We start from the raw sequence: 25,292 nt of genomic DNA, 5'->3' as shown, positions 1-25,292 counted from the left end.
TCACTCCCCAAATTCTGCAAAGGCTGGAGCTGGGCCAGGACAAAGCCAGAAGCCTGGAACTTCATCTGGATCTCCCACATGAGTGCAGAGGCCCAAGCATTTGGGCCATCTTCTGCTGCTTTCTCAGGTGCATTAGCAGGGAGTTGAATGAGAAGCAGAACAACTGGAACTCAAACCAGTGCTCCAATATGGCATGGGATGCTGGCATTGCAAGCAGCAGCTTAACTTGTTGTGCCACAATACCAGTCCCTGCCTGTCGCTCCCCCTCTTCGTGGAGGAACGACACAGAACCCTGCGCTGTTCTTTCGTCTGCTCGGCCCTCCCCGGGTTTGCTGCTGGTTCTTCCCGGGTTGGCTACTGTCCCTTCCACCTCCGTGGAAGGGCGGTTCCCCCTGGCCACTTTCCCCACTTCCGCAGGGGAGCGGCACACCGCCGGCCGGCTCTCTCGGGGGCTGCACAGGTGTTCCCTCAAATGTTCCCCTTAGATGTTCCTGGTGCATGTTGTCTCTCTCCTCCTTTATAGTCCTCTTCCACCAATCCCAACTCTGCTACCCACACGCCGAGTACGCTGCTCTCCTCCAATCAGGAGCAGGTCCTGCTGTTTATTGGTTGAACTGGAGGCAGCTGTGTAGAAGCTGCTTCTCCCTTCTCAGCGCCATATTGTGGGAGAGCAGATGCATAGAATAAGTCTTAATTCCAGTAACTTAGTCTAGTCCAAGTTGCTCCCCACACCTGCCTACTCCTGCAATAGACTATGTGCTAAGGCTCTGGATTCAAATCAACTATACAATAAAATAATTCATTTTAAAACACTCTCTGCAAGTAGAAAAAAATAAAATTTTAATTAAGTTCAAGCTATCAGATTTATACATTCAAAGAATACCAAATAAGGCACATAATACATATTTAAAATAGTACCTTTATTCATATCTCAGATACAGGACATAAAGCATGGGGGATGGACACTGATCTTTGACAAAGAACATAAAGTAGGCTTGGCCCTGCCTGCGTTACTTCTCACTAAAACATTCCTTAATTATATTCACTAATCTTTACTGCCTTTCTTACTTACTTCTTCCAAAGAAGAATAAACAGAAATAGAATCTAAAATTATCAGCCACCGACGATTATGTAATGCCTAAAGGCAGGTTGATATCAATTCCAACAAAATGTTATTGAGCCAGCTACTTTGAAAAGCCTTGTTACTAAAATGATCTCCCAAAGCAGATGAAGATTAGGAAACACAAATAGTCACAAAGAAATCAATAGGGTGCAGGGCCGGCACTGTGGCACAGTAGGTTAATCCTCTATCTGCAATGGCAGCATCCCATATGAGCGCCAGTTGAGTCCTGGCTGCTCCTCTTCCAGTCCAGCTCTCTGCTATGGCCTGGGAAAAGCAGTAGAAGATGGCCCAAGTGCTTGGGCCCCTGCACCCACATGGGAGACCTGGAAGAAGCTCCTGGCTCCTGGCTTTGGATCAGCCCAGTCCCAGCCGTTGTAGCCATCTGGGGGGTGAACCAGGAATGGAAGACCTTTCTCTCTGTCTCTCCCTCTCACTGTCTGTAACCCTACCTCTCAAATAAAGGATAAATGAAATCTTAAAAAAAAATATCAATAGGATGCTATCAAAAAGGAAAGAACAAAAGAAAAAAAAAAGAAAGTACTATGGGCACAGAAATTAAAAAACAAGAGTAATTAAAAGCAAATCAAAATGCAATGTCCAAATCATGAGAAATATGGAAAGACTGTATTTTTCAGCTTTCAGAATAATGATCAGAAAAGGGCGATTTGTGCAAAAAATGCACCTTCGCAAATAGGTCCTTACCTCCTTTTTTCTTTGAGGGGAACTCATTCATTCACATTTCTTAAACAACTTCAGTGTGCTAAACACTGTCCTAGTGCTGAAGTAGAGCAGCAAGGAAAATAAACACATAGGAACAAATCCCTGACTTGGCAGCTTGTATCCTATGTACGAGAGACAGTACACAAAAAGAGTATACAGAGGAAGTCAGGGATCTGCCATGGAGGGAGGAAGGGGGCAGGGAAAGCAAGGAGAGGGGATGAGAGAGTAATGGGGGACAAAATGGATGAGAGTAGGAGGTAAGACTTCACACTAAAGTTTCATGTGAGCTGAGGAGGAAGAAAAGCTAATCTGTTGGATCATCTGGGGGAAGAATGAAATACCAAGTGTAAAAGATCAAAGGACTATGTCTGGTCACGTTCCAGAAATAACAAGGAAATCAGAGTGCTTGGAACAGATTGAACCATAAAGAAAGGGAATACCTGGAGATGGGAGAGAGAGGTGTGGGGTTCTAGCCATGCATGGACTCATGGCCCTGTAAAGATTGGCCTTTATTCAGAGATAAAAAGCCAATACAGGATGTTTGCTGTGTTTTTTTTGTTTTGTTTTTATAAGATTTACTTATTTATTTTTAAAGATTTATTTATTTATCTATTTATTTGAAGGGCAGAATGACAGAGAGGGAAAGACAAAGAAAGAAAGATCTTCTATCTGCTGATTCAATTCCCAAATGGCCAAGGTAGCCAGGTCTGGAGCAGCTAAAAACCAGGAACCAGGAACTCCGTTCTGGTCTCCCACACAGGCGGCAGTGGCCCAGGCACTTAGGCCATCTCCCACTGTCTTCCCAGGCAGGTCAGCAGTAGCTGGATTGGAAGCAGAGTAGCCAGGTCTGGAACTGATGCTCTGATATGTAATGCTAGTGTCACAAGTAGCAGCTTTACCCCCTGTACCAGGATGCTGGCCCCAGTGGGGGGTATTGAGCACAAGAATGATGATGATTCGCCTTACTTTTAAAAAGCAGCATTCTGTTGAGAGTAATAACCTTCCATCCTGTGCTACCTGGGAACCTCATACATGCCTCCACTGTTACAACTTGATGCTATGTTTTAATTTGTTGATCCTCTACTAGACTATGAACTCCGTGAAGACATTCAGTGACTTACTCATAATAGATGATCAATAAATATTTGTTAAATATGAATAAACAGAATACTTTCAGTAAAGGTATAGGATGGGTGAGATAACAAGATAATTTATTTTCTCAACTACTTTAAAAAAGAACGATCAATAAGCACCAGATTAGGAAAGTTTACTGTTACCAAAAACATTAAAATAGATGTCATTGTAGCAATATTTTATATTTAAACTTTCAGACTAATAAATTCTATACTTATGACTATTACAGGCTAGGATGATATATGCTTAATTGAAGTTTTATTTATATGTCTCCAAATAAAACCCCCAGTTCTTGACTGCCATATTTAACATTAATACAAGTCAAGAACTAACAAACATTTGTTCTTCTATTAAGAACAGTTTACTCACTGATGTGGTCACATTCATATTATAAATGCCTGATGGAGAATGTTTATTTGGCTTAACAAATGGAATACAATACTTCTTAGTCTTCTCATCCACTCTGTAACAAAAAAAAAAATTAAGACAGAGCAGTAATTATTTTTTCAAGCACCAAATCAAGAGCCACAGCACCAAGTGTAATGCAGTTTAATCAGAATTAGATGCCTATTTTCAAATATCCAATGCACACAAATCTGTGAAACATCCTATCCCATATCACTACACTCATGCCTCCCACCTTGCCCCCCACTCCTAACATAAATTACCCTTCTTTCAGCAATATTCACAAAAGGAACTTTTCTGTACCACTACATGCTTACAGTCACACCATGCAGCACACCCTCAAATCACCTCTTCCTTTTCTTACGACAACCTCCTTTCACATTATCAGACCAAATGGTTGTAGATTCTCTTCACCTTAAACAATTACAACCATACTTCCTAGGACTCAGGTAAATTCTTTTGATCAAATACTAGTAATTTTCACCATACAAGCCAAAAAGTCTTTTGAAACAGTTATATGACAAAAATAAACTTCATACAGAGCAAAACAATGTGGATGAATGAACAAATACTTGTAATTTGCAAATATGTTCTTAAATAAATTTTAATTATATTTTCCCAATTCATACCTGTAACTCTGAACTCCTGGGATAGTCCCCATTCCAGAATTAATTCCAGGAGCAACTGCAGAAAGATTGTGCGTAAGGCGGGGAATGGCCATGCCTGGATTCCTTGTGTGATCCACACTGACATTGCTGCAGTCTCTGAGGCTTGTGGAAGGCACTGCTTTGATGTGGCTTGTCCCACTGTCATGGAGACAGCTGGCATTTGAGGCTCTATTGCCTTTGTCAACTTTTTCTCCATCAATTTTTGATCCTTTTATTTTAAATACTTTAGAATCCTTAAATTTGGAGTCAGCATTGGTATCCTGACCATTAATAAAAATGTTAAGGTTAGTAATCTGAGGAAGATGAAAAATCATCTCTTCCTAAAAAATACTTGTCAGCTAGAGCAGAAATTCACATATATCACCTTTTTGTGCTCATTTTCTTCATTCTTCCTGTAAAATTAAAATTAAACCCAGATTCTTACTCATTATTATAAAAATACAAAAAGACCAGAAATGCAATTCAAACTAACTCTGATACATGCATATACATACACATATAAATTTCAGTGGGAAAAACACAGGAGAGGTATCAAAAATGTCACTTATGTTCTTATGTACTCATAATCATCAAAACATAAAACTGAGAGCCCTTACTTCTTTCAGTTCACTTGATGGGAGGCACCTGGTGGTAGACTAGAATTACCTTAAAATGGACAGATTCTGAATAATTCACCAGGAAAAGCGAACTGAAAATACATATCCAGGGGCCAGCGCTGTGGCATAGCAGGTGAAGCTGCTGCCTGCAGTGCTGATATCCCATATGGGTGCCTGTTTGAGTCCTGGCTGCTCCAGTTCTGATCCAGCTCTCTGCTATGGCCTGGGAAAGCAGTGGAAGATGGCCCAAGTTCTTGGGCCCCAGCACCCACGTAGGAGACCCAGAAGAAGCTCCTGGCTCCTGGCTTCAGATAGGCTCATCTCTGACCTGTTGCGGCCAATTGGAGAGTGAACCAACGGATGGAAGACCTCTCTCTCTCTCTCTCTCTCTCTCTCTCTCTCTGCCTCTCTTTCTCTCTGTGTGTAATTCTGACTTTCAAATAAATAAATCTTAAAAAAAAAAAAACACAGCCAAATCTCAACTTCAAAACACTCTACTTTATATAAAATTCTAAAATTATACTTTTCTCTCATATCCTATAAGGAAAACAAGTGGAGTATGTGTGCATGTTTGTGTTCCTTGTGTGTGCACATGTGTGTGCACATGTGTGTGCACATATACATGAGTCTTGGTGGTTTTGGTTTCCTGACAAGCATGATTGCATAGTCTGGTAAGCAGCAAGCACTCAGAACATTATATGTTAAGTTTTCATAGCAGGTAATACATACAGAGAAGACATGTTTTTACGATGAAGGTAAAAATTAACAACTTGCTGACCACTCAAAAAACTTTAAAAAGTCTTCATTTTTTCCCTTAAATTTAAAATTCAAAACATATACATTTACCTGTACCACTAGTGTTTTTCTTTCTTCGCCTAAGGAATCATCCTTTTCCTTTTCCTTCTTTCTGTTCTGGGATTTTTTAGATAAAGATATATTTCTGGCATCTTTCTGTACTTTCATCTGTAGTTCCTGAGAAAACCTACATAAAAATGCATTTGTCAATAAATAAATTGGATGAGACAGATAAGCCTATGCAATATTTGAATTTCAAGATTGTTATTTTTAAAATTTGAGTGCAAAACTGGGCTGTGTTATTTAAAATGGGAAAAGTCATGACCCGGATTAGCAGTTCCAAAACAGCAATCTGAAAACCTGTGGGGGATGCCTGGAAACCTTCCAGGAGGTCAGTAAAGACCAAACTGTTCTTAAAGAGATGCTGTTCTCTTCACAATGTGGCACTTGCACTCCGTACCAAAGCAATGAGGGCACCTTACCAAGAATCCAAGCAGTGACATCAAACTGAACTACAAATATTGTTTTCTTCATAGCCACGTATTCTCAATTTTCTTTAAAAAAAAAATTTTACTTAAAAATGTCCCTGATAGTAGTAGTAGTAAAAAGGTATTGATTTTTACCAAAGTTACACACTTTTTCACATTCTGGGTGACAAAATGAGAGCATGAGTACATCTGCTACAAACCAAAGTGCATTGGTTGTCTTAAGGAAACACTTGTGTTATTGTTTGCAAAACTAAAACTATTTGCATGGAACAGCATTTTTATTTGAAAGAGTGGCATAAAAACTATGATTATATTATAATATGTGGGGCAATTGGCAGTCATTTTCCTTTTAAAAATAAACAAAGTGTGCTAGACACTCAAGGAAAACAAGAGGTAACATTTGTGTCAAAAATAAAATTCAAAATTCTATGCAAAAATTAGAATTCTGTTAAACTTGGGCTTACCACTGTGATTCTAACAGGTTCCTAATACTTTCCAAGACTTTCCTGATGAGCTAGAGTGTGATCTTTTGATACTAAAAAAATGATGGTAAATATGTAAACTTTTTTTTTTTTTTTTTGGACAGGCAGAGTGGACAGTGAGAGAGAGAGAAAGGTCTTCCTTTGCCGTTGGTTCACCCTCCAATGGCCACCGCGGCCGGCGTACCGCGCTGATCAGAAGGCAGGAGCCAGGTACTTATCCTGGTCTCCCATGGGGTGCAAGGCCCAAGTACTTGGGGCCATCCTCCACTGCCTTCCCTGGCCACAGCAGAGAGCTGGCCTGGAAGAGGGGCAACCGGGACAGAATCCGGCGCCCCGACCGGGACTAGAACCCGGTGTGCCAGCACCACAAGGCGGAGGATTAGCCTAGTGAGCCGCGGCGCCGACCGTAAACATTTTTTTAAGATTTGGTAGCCACATTGTAGTGTAGCAAGTTTACCCTCTGCCTGCAATGCCAGCATCCCAAATGGGCATTGGTTCCAATCCTGCCTGCTCCACTTCCAATCCAGCTCCCTGCTAATACACCTGGGAAAGCAACAGAGGATGGCCCAAATGCTTGGGCCCCTGCACCCACATGGGAGACTAGGAAGAAGAGCTGCTGGCTTCAACCTAGCCCAGCCTCAGTCACTGCGGCCATTTGGGAAATGAACTAGCAGATGCAAGATCTCTCTCTTTGTCTTTTTTTTTTTTTTTTTTTTTTTTGACAGGCAGAGTGGATAGTGAGAGAGAGAGACAGAGAGAAAGGTCTTCCTTTTGCTGTTGTTTCACCCTCCAATGGCCACCGTGGCCGGCGTGCTGCGGCCGGCGCACCGCGCTGATCCGATGGCAGGAGCCAGGTGCTTCTCCTGGTCTCCCATGGGGTGCAGGGCCCAAACACTTGGGCCATCCTCCACTGCATTCCCTGGCCACAGCAGAGAGTTGTCCTGGAAGAGGGGCAACCGGGACAGAATCCGGCACCCTAGAACCCGGTGTGCTGGCGCCACAAGGCGGAGGATTAGCCTATTAAGCCGCGGTGCCGGCCCTCTTTGTCTTTCCTCCTCTCTCTGTCACACTTTCAAATAAATTTTTTTTTTTTTTTTGACAGGCAGAGTGGACAGTGAGAGAGAGAGACAGAGAGAAAGGTCTTCCTTCCGTTGGTTCACCCTCCAATGGCCGCTGCAGCCGGCACACCACGCTGATCCGAAGCCAGGAGCCAGGTGCTTCCTCCTGGTCTCCCATGCGGGTGCAGGGCCCAAGGACTTGGGCCATCCTTCACTGTACTCCGGGGCCACAGCAGAGAGCTGGACTGGAAGAGGGGCAACCGGGACAGAACCGGCGCCCTGACCGGGACTTGAACAAGGTGTGAGCCGCGGCACCGGCCTCAAATAAAATTTTTTTAAAATCTATTAAAAACATTTTTAAGATTTATATAATCCATAAAACTAGTATTTTCCAAATTATTTTGCATGATGCTTCAAAAGAATTCATGGGGGACCAGCATTGTGGCGTAGCGGGTTAAAGGGTCGTCTGTGATGCCAACATCTCATAAGGACACTGGTTTGAGTCCTGGCTGCTCCACTTCTGATCTAGCTCCCTGCTAATGTGCCTAGGAAAGGAGCAGAAGATGGCCCAAGTGGCTGGGTCCTGCATCCATGTGGGAGACCTGGATGAAGCTCCTGGCTTCTCCCCAGTCTAACCCTGGCTGTTGCAGCCATTTGGAGAGTGTGCCAGCTAATGGAAGATCTCTCTGTCTCTCTCTTTGTCTCTGTGGGTGTCTCTCTCTCTAATTCTGCCTTTCAACTAAATAAATCAAATTTATAAAAACATTTATGTTTCTAAAAGAGTATGCATGAGTAAAAGACATGTTCAAAAGGCAAGACAGATAAAAGGATTTTAATCTAACAGAGGAAGAAAAATTCATTGATAAAATTTCTGATTCCTCAGTGTGACCACACTTTAAGAAAATACTGTCAGAGGTTTGGTTTAGAATTGAAGAAGAATATCCACAATTATCTTTAAAAATCTATTTAATAATACTCTTTCATTTTCTAGCTATGTATATTCGTGAGGCCAGAGTTTCTTCATATATTTCAATTAAAAAAAACACTGTATCAACACTCACCGAGTACAGATATAAATATGAGATACCAGCTGCCTTTTATTAAGCTAGATACTGAAGACATTTGCAAGGATATAAAGCAATGTCACTACCACTCATCTCACTATTTTTATTTTGTCTGTCGAACTGTTGCCAGCAACTGAGCAGCACAAAAAACCATGCCAGCAGCTGTGGCAACCGCAGGTTTGGCCCTTTAAGGTCTCTGGCACATTGCAGTGTCAGCATCATAAGACTTAGTGTAGTGTAACTTTGGCAGCAACAGGAGATGCACTTTTGCAATAGCACTGGTACCCAACATGATGGCATCACACAGGTGGTAGCAACACAGAAATAAGTGATTGAAATGGCAGATGTCACTACCGGGAGACAGAAAGAAAAGCATGAATTCCTCTTTCATGAAAAACAAGGCCATGAATGTATAAATGTAGGAGACTGATCCCTGGGAGCTGCATTATTGTTAAGGGTGGAGGAAGCACATCTAAGGTTTTTTCTACCTGCCCCTCTTCAGTACAGGGATGGTTGGCTGCTCAACACACTCCTCCTCCCCCTTTTCCTTTCTTTAAACTGTGTACAGTGAAAATTGTCTTTACTGTATTTTTGTTCTCTGGTAATGTAATAAGCATGATGGTGCCTTCTATTAATACATCATTCCAGTCTTGCTGGTAATTTTGTACAGTATAGTGTATGAATTGCTGTGCTGCAAAGCCAAACAGCTGCAAAAAATCATTTAAAGTATATAAAAATTGCAGTATCTTTAAAATAAAAAAAAAAGGGTGGATGAAGCAGGGCAGATACTTGAGATCTTGCAAAAGTATGTAGGAACAGAAATAGGGTAAATGCTGTCTGTGACTGATCTGGAAGTCTTCCTTAACTCTAGGTTGGAGTGACGTAGAAAACCTGGGTCAGTACCATACCGCTCAGCAAATCCATCCATCTGAAAGAAATCATGGTGTAGGAGCTCAGCACAGAAGGGCCTTTTGTCTGGGTCAACATGTAAGCATTTCTGAAAAACCAAGAATACACATAGTTCATACCCAAGAAAAACTGCCTGTATTTAAATTGCTAAAAATAGAAAATTCTTTATAACCAATGAATTTTAGACATTTCCAACCAAGGATAAAGAAAAAGCACAAACCTAAATGATGATATCAATCACTGCTAATATCACACACACACAAAAAGACCACCAGACATTTACTGTCTCTACATGGAAATATACAAACCTCCTATGAAGCAGTCTGATTCTAGTCAGGTTTCAGCTCTATTATGAGATTATAAGAAACACGGTACACAGAGGAACATGTTAAACTACATCATATGGACAGTTCTATGAGATGAACCACTTAGTTTCATTAACAAATAAACTGCAAGGTTTAAACAAAAAAGAGATGAAGAAGAGATGATAAACTGTCTTAAAAGGCAAATCAACAAACTGGGATCCACAGTTTTCATCTGGATCTTAACGGTAAGAAGAAGTGATGTGAAAATCAATGAAATATGGAATATCGATTAGACAAAATATTAAGGAATTGCTGTAAATTGTTAACATCTTTATTCATTATTTCCACTTTATTTGAAATGTAGAGAGACAGAAAGAGAAATCTTCCATTCTCTGGTTCACTCCCCAAATGCCCACAACAATCATGGCTGAGCAAGGCCAAAGCCAGAAACACAAAACTCAATCCAGGCATCCCAAGTGGATGTCAGGGACCTAGGTACTTGAGCCATCATCTGCTGCCTTTCAGGTTGTGCAATAGCAGGAAGTCAAATAGTAGAAACTGAGCTAGGCCCTCTGATTTGAGATACAGGCATCCCTTAAGCCACTGCTCCAAACACCCTCCCCTATTGTGAATCTTTAAAAGTCAAAATCATCGCCGAATAGAAGGGAAAGAACCTATGACAGAACCTACACTGTGCTTATTAATGGGCTACATACTTTAGCAGATATTAATTCATGGTCTTGCTGTGATTTATTGAAATCCTCTCAATGCCAGCAAAAACAGACAGGATTCAATAAGTTGCTTTAAATGAACAGAAAACTTTCTATGTGTTATTGTACACTTTCACTATGTAAGTGAACTGATATAATGTCTGGGATTTGCTTCAAAATACTCTTGAAAAAGTTGAAAGTAGTATGGATAGACTAAGGATTATCATCTGTTTTCTATTCTATGTTGAAATTTCTATAACAAAATGCTTAAAACGTTGTATGATTCTACTGAAGGGATACATGTTGGACAACAGCTTTTTAGGTTTATTTTCTTAAATCCCTTTACAGATATACCATAAAGCAAGCCACAATGAACAGTATTTCATCTATTACAAAATTTTAGAAAAGTAGAAATATATTAATCAAAGAATTTGTTATAATTAGTTACAAGTTTACATTTTTCCCATGAGTTAGGGAAAGCAAAAAAAAAATCTTGATTAAACAGTATATAATCATCCAGGTGTTTTAGAGATAATTATTTTTAAATATTTTTAGAAAACTTTTATTTAATTAATATAAATTTCAAAAGTACAACTTTTGGATTATAGTGGTTTTTCTCCCCATAACCTCCCTCCCACCCACAAACCATCCCAAGAGATAATTATTTTTATCAATACCCTGGGTAACCCTAACTAATGAGAAATTTTTGAGCTAATAATCCTAAAAGGGCAACTTTTGGAGACAACTTGATTCAAGTGAAAATTTCCCAAACATCTTCCTTAGTCAAATACAAAACAAAGGGCTGACACTATGGTATAGTGGGTAAAGCCACCACCTGCAGTGCTGGCATTCCATATGGGTGTCAGTTCAAGTCCCAGCTGCTCTACTTCTGATCCAGCTCTCTGCTGTGGCCTAGGAATGTAGTGAAAGATGGCCCAAGTGTTTGGGCCCCTGCACCCACATGGGAGACCTGGAAGAAGCTCCTGACTCCTGGCTTTGGATCAGCCTAGCTCTGGCTGTTGCAGCCATTTGGGGAGTGAACCAGCATATGGAAGACCTCTTTCTCTGCCTCTGCCTCTCTGTAACTCTGCCTCTCAAATAAATAAATAAAATTTTTAAAAAGATACAAAAAAGTAATGTGTATTTATAAAACAGCTTCAGCACATCCAGTGGCTAAGCAAAAGCCTCCTTGACAACATACTACAGGTCACAACCCTAAGTCTTATCATTAGTATTTTCTACTTTATCCTTCTTTTCATTTTCTTGTCCTACTTTTCTTCTCTGTTCCATTTACACAAAACTTGCATTTTAAATGTTAAGCATTAAAAATACTGCATTTTTATGTGTTTGATGAGGATGTTTTCACAGTTAAAAGATGCTACATGACACTAAATGGTTTCTTTTTTTTTTTTTCTTTTTGACAGGCAGAGTGGATAGTGAGAGAGAGAGAGACAGAGAGAAAGGTCTTCCTTTTGCCGTTGGTTCACCCTCCAATGGCTGCCACGGCTGGTGCACTGCGGCCGGCGCACCGCGCTGATCCGAAGGCAGGAGCCAGGTGCTTCTCCTGGTCTCCCATGGGGTGCAGGGCCCAAACACTTGGGCCATCCTCTACTGCACTCGCGCTGATATGAAGGCAGGAGCCAGGTGCTTCTCCTGGTCTCCCATGGGGTGCAGGGCCCAAGCACTTGGGCCATCCTCCACTGCACTCCCTGGCCACAGCAGAGAGCTGGCCTGGAAGAGGGGCAACCGGGACAGAATCTGGCGCCCCAACCGGGACTAGAACCCGCTGTGCCGGCACCGCTAGGTGGAAGATTAGCCTATTGAGCGCCTATTGAGCCACGGCCGACTAAATGGTTTCTTAGTGAACTTCAACGTAGATCAGATTCTCAGGCCTTTGTCTCTGAAGTACCCACACCCCAGCATCACCATCAAATTATCTAAACTCTTCCTTTTTGTGCAAAAATTAAAATATTGAGAGGAAATCGCTAACTTACAAGATAACTAGACAAGAAAAAGAGAAAGCCAAGTCTCTATAACAGATATGCTCCCTGTCAGAAAGTGACAAGAGGGGCCGGCGCTGTGGTATAGCTGGTTAAGCCTACTTCAAATCCTGGATGTTCCACTTCAAATCCAGCTCCCTGCTGCTGGCCTAGGAAAGCAGTGGAAGACGGCTCAAGTGCTCGGGCCCTTGCACCTATAGGAGACCTGGAAGAAGTACCTGGCCTCCAATTGGCCTGGCTCTGGCCATTGCAGCCATTTGGGGAGTGAACCAGCAGATGGAAGACCTTTCTTTCATCTCCCTCTCTCTGTCTGTAGCTCTGCTTCTCAAATATATAAATAAATCCTTGAAAAAAAAAAAAAGTGACAAGAAAGAGTAGGATTACCTTTGCTAAATCTATCACAACTTCTGAGAGCTTGGGATAGCGTCTTTCAAGAGGTTCTGATTCCTTGATTTCAGGCAACCTTACTCCAGCAAACACAGGATTTTTATAAAAAAGCTCCTGGTGTCTTGGAATTAGATTACCTGGAAGTGAAAACAGCACATACTCTGTCAGCACAAAACATGACAGGAACAGGGAAGAGACAGGTGCAGTGGAGTAGAAGAAACAGTGGAGCTTGGGGGCTCTCAGTATGCAAAATTAATCAAAGACAATGCTGCTACTGTCATGGAAAATGGCAGTTTTTACGGTGGCTTTGACTCATTTAGAAAAGTTCACACACTGCTATAAATAGAACTGAAGGAAGGGAGCCTAAGAAAAGGACTGGTAAAGATCATTTTTATAACTTTCCAGATGTCAGTACCAGCATTTATTTCTTTTTTTTTTTTTTTTTTTTTTTTTTTGACAGGCAGAGTGGACAGTGAGAGAGAGAGACAAAGAGAAAGGTCTTCCTTTGCCATTGGTTTACCCTCCAATGGCTGCCGCAGCCAGCACGCAGTGCTGATTCGAAGCCAGGAGCCAGGTGCTTCTCCTGGTCTCCCATGGGGTGCAGGACCCAAGCACCTGGGCCATCCTCCACTGCACTCCCTGGCCACAGCAGAGAGCTGGCCTGGAAGAGGGGCAACCAGGACAGAATCCGGCGCCCCGACCGGGACTAGAACCCAGTGTGCCAGCACTGCAAGGCAGAGGATTAGCCTAGTGAGCCGGGGCGCCGGCCAGCATTTATTTCTAATACAGTGTAAAATGCTGACCAAAGCAATATAAACAGTCATGTGGATAGAATCTAATCTTGATAAAACAATTCTATCCTTTAAGAATTTAATTTTGGGGGCTGTAGGCTAAGCCTTGGCCTACAGCGCTGGCATCCCATATGAGTGCCAGTTTATGTCCCAGCTGCTCCTCTTCGGATCCAGCTCTCTGCTGTGGCCTGGGAAAGCAGCTGAAGATGGCCCAAGTGCTTGGGCCCCTGCACCCGTCAGAGAGACCCGGAGGAAGTTTCTGGCTCCTGGCTTTAGACCAGCCCAGCTCCTGCTGCTGTGACCATTTGGGGAGTGAACCAGCAGATGGAAAACCTTTCTCTTTCTTTGTCTCTCTGTCTGTAACTCTACCTCTCAAATAAATAAACAAGTAAACTTTTTTTAAAAAAATAATTTAGCTTTTGGGAGACGAGCATTTAGCATAGTGGTTAAGTTGCCATCTGGGGCGTCTGTATATTGTATCAGATTGCCTAGTTCAAGTCCTAGCTTCTCTCCTGTTTCCAGCTTCCTATTAATGTGCTCACTGGAGACAGAAGGTGATACCCCAAGTATTTAGGTCCCTATCCTGCACATGGGAGACCAGGATTGAGTTCTGGGCTCCTAGCTTCAGCCTGACCCAGCTTTAGCCTTTGCAGACATTTGGGGAGTAAACCAGTGGGTGGAAGCTCTCTCTCCATCTGTGTGTGTGTGTGTCTAACTTTCTCTCTCTGGCTTTCAAACAAAATGAAAATTAAAAAAATCTTTTAAAGGATTTAATTTTTGGTGAACTCATTTGCTACCTGTATCTAAAGTCAGATTTGAGCATTTTATTTTTTTTCTCAACTTTAATGCCTACTTTATATATGAAAATTCTATGATAAGAAATCATGGTACTATTTATTGAATTTCTAACATGGAAGCCTAAAATCAAATAGTTAAATTAAGCTCAAGTAGTTTCCCATTATTTCCATCTTCCAAATTCTATCTTTGAACACGAAGTTGACTTTCAACACATTTAAGGCCTTGATTGCCTAACTTTGAAAATTTTATATAAAGCACTAACCACAAAAGTCAAACCTGAAGCAAGATTAAACCACCTTGGAAGTCTTCTGTCCCTCACTCATCTTGAGGGCTAATAACAGTCACACTACACCAAATGCTTACTGACTCAAAGATAATAAACAATCATTTGCATGCTTTCTCTCTTATCTGATTAACTAAATGTAAAAGTGTAAAGAATATACAATCTCTGCTTTTTAAAAAAAAGTAAGTATTTTATGTGAAAGGCAGAGACAGAGGGAGAGAAAGAGAAATATAGAGAGAACTCTTCTATCCACAGGTTCACTTCTCAGTTGCCCACAAGGATATGCCAGGCTGAAGCCAGTCAGGAACTCCTCCTGGGTCTTCCACATGGGAGCAGGGGACCAACTGCAACCACTTGCTGCCTCCAGGCCAGATAGAAAGCACAGAATAGCCCGGACTAGCACTCGGATATTGGATGTTTACAGGCATTCCAAGCAGCGTCTAAACTCACTCTGCCAAAATGCCCACCTCAATCTCTGCTATTTTCTTCTCTGTTGATGAGGTAAGGGAGGGGGTGAATGTGATTAAGAACACATGTATAGTGGCTGCACTGTGCTGCAGCCAAGTAAGGCACAGTCTGGGACTCTGGCATCCCAAAACAGAGTTTGAATTCAAGTTCTGGTTGCTCCATTTCCGATTCAGCTCTGTGGTAATCAACTAGGGAAACAGGGGAAGCTGGCCCAAGTACCTGGGCCCCTGCCTCCCACATGGGAGACCTGGATGGAGTTCCTGGCTCCTGGCTCCTGACTTCCACATGGCTCAGCCTGACCTTTGTGGTTATTTGGGGAGTCAACCAGCAGACAGATAGATCTCTCTCTCTCTCTGTTTGTCTCTCCCTCTATCTCTCAGTCAAATGAACAAATAAGTCTTTAAAAATAGAACATATGTATATGCACTAACATCTGAGGGTTTTTTCCCCTATTTTCTTCCTATCTTCACTTAACACATGTATCACTGTTAATATACCAGCAGCTTAAGAATCAACACAAACAAATGTACACAGAGGAAGAACACAGCTGAAATTTTAAACGCAAGTATGTGATCTTACCTAAACACCTCATAATAAGATAAAGCTGATCAATATCAGAGTCTCCAGGAAACAGGGGTTCCCCCATGAGCATTTCAGTTACCAGACAACCAATGGCCCACACATCCACAGCTCTGAAAGAAAAGCAATGAGATATAAAATCTGGCATCCTAATATATTTACAATGACTACATTTGTTCTGCATATTACTAGTTGGCATTTTTGGTATTGAAAATAGTAGTAGTATGCCTTAAATTACCTATAAAAGACATTTCCGTGTCAGTTAAAAGTTCTAATTCCCAATTTCACCTAAGTGAGATTTCCAAAAACTTCAATCATGCGTTATAAGAAAGAAAAGGCTTTTGAAAAGCCAAAATAGTTTTTATGTGTACTTTAAGCTGGAAGTAAGATTCTCAGGTTTCCATTTAGAGCTTAATCTTTCCTTTTTTTAGACACAGTCCTAACAAGGATCAGTCTATTCCACGGCACACTGAGAAAGGCAAACTAGAGAACAGAGGTGGTTGTTGAGGACAGCTTGAATAGAAAAAAAAAAAAAAAAGCTTAGGGATAAATTTGAAAACTCTCTTAAAAATCAATAAGAACTCAAAATATGATGGTGTCATTTAGAACAGGGACATCAACCTTGAAATTACTTAAGGTCATTGCTGAATTATAAAATGATACAAAAATTATAGCATGGTAATAAATTAGAACTCAGAAAAATCAAGGAAATAGTAAAGAATGTTTAATGTACTCTGAAAATATAATAATTATATAAAAACTTTAGAAAGATTTCTATCAAAGGCAGCAAAAGTTATAATCCATTTTTCTTTTTTAAAGATTTATTTATTTATTTGTATAGTAGAGTTACAGAGAGAGAGACAGAGAGAGATCTTCCATTCGCTGTTTCACTCACCAAATGGCCACAACTGCCAGATATAGAGCTAGGATATAGCCGATATAGAGCTAGGAGCCAGGAACTTCTTCTGGGTCTCCCACATGGATGCAGGGGTCCAAGCAGTTAGGCCATCTTCTGTTGCTTACCCAGGTGCATTACTAGGGAGCTGGATCAGAAGAGGAACAGCTGGGACTTGAACTGGCACCCACATGGGATGCCAGCTATGTTGGCAGTAGCTTAACCCACTGTACCACCACTCCAGCCCCCATTTTTCTTTGAATTCATTTATGAACATAATTTGTGTTTTTAAAATACTTCTAACCTGGGGCCAGAGCTGTGGCATAGCAGGTTAAGCCACCACCTGCAAAGCCAGTATCCCTTATGAGTGTGGGTTTGAGACCCGGATGCTCCACTTCCAATCCAGCTCCCTGCTAATGCACCTGGGAAAGCAGCAGAAGATGGTCCAAGTGCTTGGGCCCCTGCACCCATGTGGGACATCCAGAAGAGGCTTCTGGCTCCTGGCTTCGGCCTGGCCAATTCCTGGTTGGTGTGGCCATTTGGGAAGTGAACCAGCAGATTGAAAATCTCTCTCTCTCTCCCTCTCCTTCTCACTGTATCTCTTGCAAGTAACAAATCTTAAAAAAAAAAGAAATACCTTTAACCTTGCCTGCTTTACCTTGCCTCATTCTAACAGTGTCAGCCTTTTTTCATCAATGTTAACCTCTCTTTACAAGTGATAAAAATATCTATTTCCAACTTACAATTTAAAAAAATCACTTATTTAATTTCCCTTTTAAAATAAGTATACTCACCCTAACTTGTTGCTTAAGAATGTTTAAAGGAGAAACACCAAAAATGACTAAAAATCTCTTTATAAAGTTCCCTAAACTCAAACTTTCCTTTCAGGGTTAGAGGGACCATTTATTATATTATAAACAAATCCCAGACTTAAAGTCTGCTCCCTTGTATTACTGGTGTCTTACTTGCCATACTTGACATCACCAACCAGTAGTTCTGGAGCTCTGTACCATCGAGTTGCCACATAATCAGTGTAAACCTCTCCGGGAGCTGCCAGTGTCCGTGCAAATCCAAAATCACATAACTTGACAACGCCAGACTGGGAGACCAATATATTCTCTGGCTTTATATCTCTATGTATGATCTAAGACAAAAGGCAGAAGACAAAATATCCGACATAAAATTCATCACTTTTCAGCACTTGCCATGTATAGGGCAGCTTTCTGTCCCTGCAAAGAATACAAATAAAGTACATAAAAATTGTCCCCAGCTTTAAATAACCTAGGAGCTGGCTGGGCAAGAAAGAACATTCATGCTTGAAATTTTGTTTAAATACTCAAAGATAAAGGGAAAAATAATATAAAGTTGTCCTTCCGTATCCATGGGAGATTGGTTACAGGACTCCCAATGGATTCTGAAATCTGAAATGCACAAGTCCCTTATAAAAATGGCGTATTATTTGCATATGAACTCTGCACATCCTCAGGGGGCCAATTTTATAATTAATTACCAAATCAACTACTGGTTAAAGACTACTTTCAAAACTAAGAGATTAAGTTATCATTAAAGAATGAGAATGTTCAAGAAAAATTTTTATGAAAAGTGGTAGGCTTGGGGGCCAGCGCCATGGCTCACTTGGTTAATCCTCCGCCTGTGGCGCCAGCATCCCATGTGGGCACCGGGTTCTAGTCCTGGTTGCTCCTCTTCCAGTCCAGCTCTCTGCTGTGGCCCAGGAGGGAGGTGGAGGATGGCACAGGTACTTGGGCCCCTGCGCCCGCATGGGAGACCAGGAGGAGGCACCTGGCTCCTGGCTTTGGTGCAGCGCCGGCCATAGCGGCCATTTGGGGGGTGAACCAGAGGAGGGAGGACCTTTCTCTCTGTCTCTCTCTCTCTCACTGTTATAACTCTGTCAAATTAAAAAAAAAAAAGAAAAGGGGTAGGCTTAGGGCCAGTGCTGTGGCGTAGCAGTGCTGGCATCCCATATGGGTGCCAGTTCAAGTCCCAACTGCTCCACTTCTGATCCAGCTCTCTGCTATGGCCTGGGAAAGCAGAAGATGGCCCAAGTCCTTAGGCCCTTGCACCGGTGTGGGAGACCTGGAAGAAGCTACTGGCTCCTGGCTTCAAATCGGTACAGCTCCGGCAGTTGCAGCCAAACAGGGAGTGAACTAGCAAAGGAAGACCTCTCTCTCTCTCTCTGCCTCTCCTTCTCTATGTAACTCTGACATTCAAATAAATAAAAACTTAAAGAAGGGAAGGGAAGGGAAGGGAAGGGAAGGGAAGGGAAGGGAAGGGAAGGGAAGGGAAGGGAAGGGAAGGGAAGGGAAGGGAAGGGAAGGGAAGGGAAGGGAAGGGAAGGGAAGGGAAGGGAAGGGAAGGGAAGGGAAAGGAAGAGGGGTAGGCTCTAAGGTAGGTCTTTTATCTCAGCTGTAACATGCATAAATGTAGAAACATAAGGGGAATGCAAGTGAATGCAACAGGGAAACCAAGAGTGGAGATGGAAATATTTCAAGAAACTGTTGGGATTGGGAGTAGGGTCTAGAGGAAGGTTGGATAATGGGTACCAACACAGAGATAGAAGGAAGACATGGAGTGACCACGGTGGAGTAACTACAGTTCATAAGAGCCTACTATATATTATGAAGAACTAGAAGAGAGGAGCTCCAAACATAAAGAAATGATAAGGAGATGGAAATGCTAATTATATTGATTATCAGTACACATTAAATGTCTTGGAATATCACATTGTGTCCCATAAACATGTGTACACTGCTACATGCTAGTAAAAAATATGTAGAAAACCCTTGTGGGATGTGAAAAAGTAAATTTAAGTTTTTAAAGGAAACTATGGGGAAATGTATTTAGACTACAGGTTGTATGACAGGGAGGAAGGCTGCCTCACCTCCAGCCTGGGAAGTGAGAGCTTGTGTCACAGCCCTGGAAAGCCACGGACATGACATGACCAGTGTGGAGGTTAAAGATGTTGGTCATAAACAAACTGAAACAGAGAGAAGGACTACAGGCAAGGAGAGCAGTGGGCCAACTATGAGATGACACAGGTTCAAACTAGGCCAGTGATGGAGGAATGTACAGAAGGAGATACGGTTTGGAATCATTTTTGAGATCAACAGAGTTCAGGAGTAATCTCAGATATTTTATTTCAACCTGAGAAAAGAAAAAAAAATGGTGGTTCTATTACCAAAAATAGAGAATTCTTTATAATGTTTATTTTGAAGGAATCATTAGTGAAGTTTTAGCTATATGAGCTTTGGATGGAGTGCTGAGCACCCAAAGAGAGGTATCCATCAAGCCGTCAGAGATGTAAAGAGGGTTAAAAAAAAGTCATGGGTTAAGATTTCTAAAGAAGAGACTCAAAGAAGAAAACAGGATTCTGGGATAGAGACAAGGTTAAAAATTCCACATGTAGGTAAAACAAATTATTGGACCAAATTCTCTAATATGAGTAAGTTGTATTTCAAAATTTTTAAAAATTTGTTTTCAGTCTTTTCAGAAGACTAAACGGCAGTCTGTCATTGATGAGAGTGTTTCATAGGCTACCCACTTTTACTGTGAAGACACAGGTCCAGTTCCAGATCACCTGTGCTGGCACAGAAAGGGTTGAATTGGAATTTGAGAGACTTGGGCACTAGTCTCAGGTTTTCAGTACAGCCTTAGACAATGCAATAATATTTCTGGATCTATCTTTTCATTTGCCAAATTAAAGGGATAAAGTACATGACTGCCATGCTCCCTCCTAACTAATACTCATGATTTCTGGTAACAACAGAACCTAAGCATAATCAAGATGATAGGAACAAAATTTTTTACTAAAAGCTATCACTGCAGACTTGGGGGGGGAGTGCAAAGAAAGTTTTACAAACAGGATAGGCTCTGACATGGATCTTTAATATTAGGTATGACCTAAATAAACTATCACACTTACTAATTTCAGCAAAAAAAAATTTTAGGAGTATCAACAACCACAAAATTTCCCATATAATTGGGTCAAACTTGAAATGACAGCAAACTTAAATTTGTTTTTAAATATATTTACTGAGCCTAACTCACAAAAGGCTTAAATGATATTTTAAATTATTGAAATCCAAGTATTCACAGAGATACATGCACAAATGAATAATGTATAATAATAATGCAATAAACATTTTGATTTTCTTAAAAGTCAGACATTTCATCCTATATGCATATGTGTATGTAGATTTTTATGTACACAAGTGTGTTTTCACCATTCCCCACCATAATATCTCTGCTTTAAGAATAGAAATAACTAGGGCCAGTGTTATGGTATAGAAGGTTAAGTCACTGCTTGTGATGCCAGCATCCCATATCAGGAGTGCCAGTTTTTGAGTTTTGGTTTCTTTGCTTTCAGCTAATGTGTCTGGGAAGGCACTGCAGGATGGCCCTTGTACCTGGGCCTCTACCACCCACATGGGAGGCCAGGATGGATTTCCTGGCTCCTGGCTTTCGTATGGCCCAGTCCTGTCGCAGCCCTTTCAGGAGTGAACCAGCAAATGGAAGGTCCTTCTCTATGTGTATGTGTGTGTCTCACCCTGTCACTGTGCCTTCCAAACAAATAAATAAATCTTTTTTAAAAATAGAGTAGAAATAACTGCCCAGAAAACAAAACCTTAGGATATATTTCATTAATATTAGTAACAGCAACATAGCTAACACTTGATCATTTACATTTTGAGTACCATTCTACATGTTTTATGTTTTAACTTCCTCTATCTTCATACTAACCCTATGAGATATATTTCATTGTTATCTCCATTTAACAGTGGGATAGGAGTGAGGATTGGAGAAGAGCTCTGAGAGGTTTGAGGGAAAAAGTGCTATGAAATCATAATCTAGGAGAGTTTGAGAGCACATGGGCCAGGAAAAAGTAGTGTAACTGTAAGGCAACACAGAAGCTCCTTTGAGGTAACTGATCATAAATTATTAGAGTAAGATCAGTTCTCTCCCCATAAAATACTCACATTTTATATGGTTTAAAGAGATATATGAATGCTCTGCATGGAGCTACTTGGTATTAAATCTACTGCTTTAAAGACAGAATGGCACTCATGCCAGCAGCATTTGACTCCACAGTGCCTGCATGTAATAGAAGATCTAAAGTTGGAATGGGTTACTAAATACGGGTTGATTAGTTATGAAAGTATAAAATATATGTGTATATATATATATGTCATAAAAGTATAAACTATAAAGGGACACAGGAGCAAACATAGGCAGGACACATTCAAATATTCTTCAATAACGAGAAAAATCAGACTTTTTTGTCTACTGAATCCATCGGCAAGTCCGTCCTTCGTGTGGAGTTTAAACCCCTGACTTCAAAAGTACAGGCCCATGAGGATGACAGGCTTATGCTTTTTATGAGGAGCCTGAATCAGTGCCACTGAGTATGTGATTCAGTCACATCTCATACTAGGCTGAGTCTCTGCCCACTCCACATTATTATATTTTACATATTCTATCTCTGTAAACAGTGATTTTTCTTTCTAACATATAAACTGGCATTCAATCTCCCAAGCTCAGTCAATGTGACTAGAATGTATAAATTCTCACAGTTAGTTTTCTCAAAATGAATTTCCTGAACCCGGATCATTCCAAAGTTGTCAGGAGATCACCATGAAGGGCCTCCTAAGGAAGGCCACACAGCGTTATTCCTAGATGAAAACTAGATATCTGCCTCTGCTGAGCAATTTCTGTACTGCACATATCTTAATTACATAATAAAACTACAAAATAAAAGACAGTGAAAGAAAAAAAAACAATGAATAAAAAAAGGAACATATCAAATGTTTAGGTCATAGATACAGAGATGTGTTTCCTTCTTTTTAGGATCACTTTTAGCTTTGAAATTTTCTACCGTTAATGTTTACTACTTTTACAATCAAACAAAAAATCATTTAACATATTTTGTAAAACTGATACAGCAGGAGTATTGAATTACTTATTTTATACCCTATAGGTGCCATTTTTCTCGCAAGAGCTTTCATATGATAGTCAAAAGCTATAAAATGATTTTGATAGACTATAGGATAAGGGTTGATTTTCATACTTTCATACTTTCTAACTAGGCAAGAGAACATGAACCAACAAATACAAAGATCCTGAGGTATTTGCATTTGTCAAAACTCATCACTTAAAATTTTTGCATTCCACGTAGTAAACAGTACCTCAAAAAAAACCCAAAAACCCAGAAAACAAATATTTAACTCTAATAAATGACACAGATGAAATATTTAGTGCTTCAGTGTACTGATGTCAGCAACTTACTTTTAAAATCATAATAAGTAATACAGGCTAATAGTTCACTAATAGGTGAATAAATATATAATAAAGCAAATACACCAAACAGTTAATAAGTACAGAATCTAAACAGCAGGTATGAATGGCTAATCATTATGTACCCTTACAATTGTTCAGTATGATTTGAAAATCGCACAATAAAATGTTGGGTGAGGGGAGTTAGAAGACATGTACTATGACACAAGAAAATTATCAATATCAGAGTAACAAAATTTGTTCTTATTTTATTGATTCAAACTTTAAACAAGTGCCTCACTAGATAAAGCAACTGGTATCTAGATAGTCAATGATTGTCAAATAAGTACTTAAAATGAATACTTACATTGTGACTGTGACAAAATCCAATTCCATTAATAATCTGAAACAAATACTTTTGAACTACTTGGTCATCTAGTCCATTTGGAAAGAGTTCCAAGTCATCAAGAATCGTGTGGTCAACAAATTCAAAGACTAGGTACCATCGTTTTTTTTTCTTACACACCTCCAACAGATTCACCAAATTTTCATGCCTCAGTTGCTGTTATTAAAAAAATGCAAAATAGTTTTATAAGATCAAATTATTACCTATTAGTCACAATCTAAAATAGATGTTAGTATAAGAGAAACATAAATAAAATGTATACATAATGTAAATTATAAAAGTATATTTTGGTTTTTGAATTACAATTGAAAGACCATATTGCTTCTTTCTCCTCTCAGGGAACACAATAAAGCCAATGAGAAATGCAACACCATTGATGATGAAACTAAGAAGAATCTATGACCGCTAACCATAACAAATGTGATGGGACTACCAAATGGAGTCCATCGCAAACAGGAGTGTGGAAAGACACCAAGAGATCACCTGTGGCTTCAAAGTTGGCAGAGGGAACATTCTCTGAAGTTGGTGAAATAACTGGAAAGAAACGTAAAATCTTTGCTATAATTTTTTTTTTTTGACAGGCAGAGTGGACAGTGAGAGAGAGAGACAGAGAGAAAGGTCTTCCTTTTGCCGTTGGTTCACCTTCCAATGGCCGCCACGGCTGGCGTGCTGATCCGAAGGCAGGAGCCAGGTACTTCTGGTCTCCCATGGGGTGCAGGGCCCAAGGAGTTGGGCCATCCTCCACTGGCTTCCCGGGCCACAGCAGAGAGCTGGCCTGGAAGAGGGGCAACCGGGAAAGAATCCAGCGCCCCGACCGGGACTAGAACCCGGTGTGCCAGCACCGCAGGTGGAGGATTAGCCTAGTGAGCTGCGGCGCCGGCCTCTTTGCTATAATGGGAATGGAACCTCTCTTCTCTTCCCCTCCTCTCCCTCCCCCCTCCTCTCTCCTCTCTACTCTCCCCCTCCCCTCTTCTCTCCTTCAGCGGCACAGCAGGTTAAGCTGCCAACCTCAGCACAGACATCCTATGTGAGGGTGGCTCAAGTCCCAGATACTCCTCTTTCTATCTAGCTCCCTGCAAATACACCTAGGAAAGCAGCAGAGGATGGCCCAATTCCTTAGGCCCCTGCACCCACATTGGAGACCCACATGAAGCTCAAGCCACCACTGCTGCCCTCTAGAGCCTACATTAGTAGGAATCTGGAGTCAGGAACCAAACTTAGGTACTCAGATGTTGGACTCAGCATCTTTTTTTTTTTTTTTTTTAAGATTTATTTATTGATTGAAAAGGCAGAGTTACAGATAGGCAGAGGCAGAGAGAGAGAGGTCTTCCATCTGCTGGTTCACTCGCCAAATGGCCCCAATGGCTGGAGCTGAGCCAATCTGAAGCCATGAGCCAGGAGCTTCCTCTGGGTCACCCACATAGGTGCAGGGGCCCAAGGACTTGGGCCATCCTCCACTGCTTTCCCAGGCCATAGCAGAGAGCTGGATTGGAAGTGAAGCAGCCAAGATTCAAACTGGAGCCCATATGGGCTGCCAGCACTGCAGGCGGTGGCTTTTCCCACTATGCCACAGCTCCAGCCCCAACTCAAGCAGCTTAACCAGCATCTTAACCACGAGGCTAAACACCCATCTCAGTGCTTATATTTTAAAAAGAAGATGACTACCTGCTTTGATGGTAGCAGATAAAGTAACTTTGACCTACCCTCCTGTTGAGAATCCTTGAAGTTAAATACATTTTTTACAAAAAGATCTATTTATATATTTGAAGGACAGAAGTACAGAAGAAGAGGAAGAGGGAGAGAGAGAAGGAGAGGGAGAGAGGAAAAGGGAGAGAGAGATCGATGGATCTTCCATTCACTGGTTCACTCCCCAAATAGCTGGGGCTGGGCCAGGCTGAAGCCAGAAGCCTGAAATTCCATCTGGGTCTCCCACATGGGCA

At 41.1% G+C, this 25,292-nt stretch overlaps 1 protein-coding gene across 5 annotated transcripts in view; it reads right to left on the bottom strand.

Moving 5' to 3' along the window:
• CDKL2 (cyclin dependent kinase like 2) overlaps nt 1-25,292 on the bottom strand; it is a 57,461-nt gene that overhangs the window by 11,224 nt on the left and 20,945 nt on the right. For 4 of the 5 annotated variants that reach the window (XM_089301663.1, XM_070079458.2, XM_089301662.1 and 1 more), the window contains 8 exons: nt 23,314-23,508; nt 17,624-17,802; nt 15,764-15,876; nt 12,842-12,981; nt 9,442-9,530; nt 5,493-5,628; nt 4,012-4,310; nt 3,347-3,440 (listed from right to left, as the gene is read on the bottom strand). In XM_089301663.1, the coding sequence (XP_089157789.1) occupies nt 3,347-3,440; nt 4,012-4,310; nt 5,493-5,628; nt 9,442-9,530; nt 12,842-12,981; nt 15,764-15,876; nt 17,624-17,802; nt 23,314-23,508 (1,245 nt within the window). 5 annotated transcript variants of the gene reach the window in all.

Source organism: Oryctolagus cuniculus, chromosome 8 (genome assembly GCF_051225735.1).
Source record: "Oryctolagus cuniculus isolate XC-2025 breed Fujian yellow rabbit chromosome 8, ASM5122573v1, whole genome shotgun sequence".
Classification (NCBI taxonomy): Eukaryota; Metazoa; Chordata; class Mammalia; order Lagomorpha; family Leporidae; genus Oryctolagus; species Oryctolagus cuniculus.
Note: the sequence above shows the minus strand (reverse complement) of the source record. Positions and strands in the feature narration are given on the sequence as shown.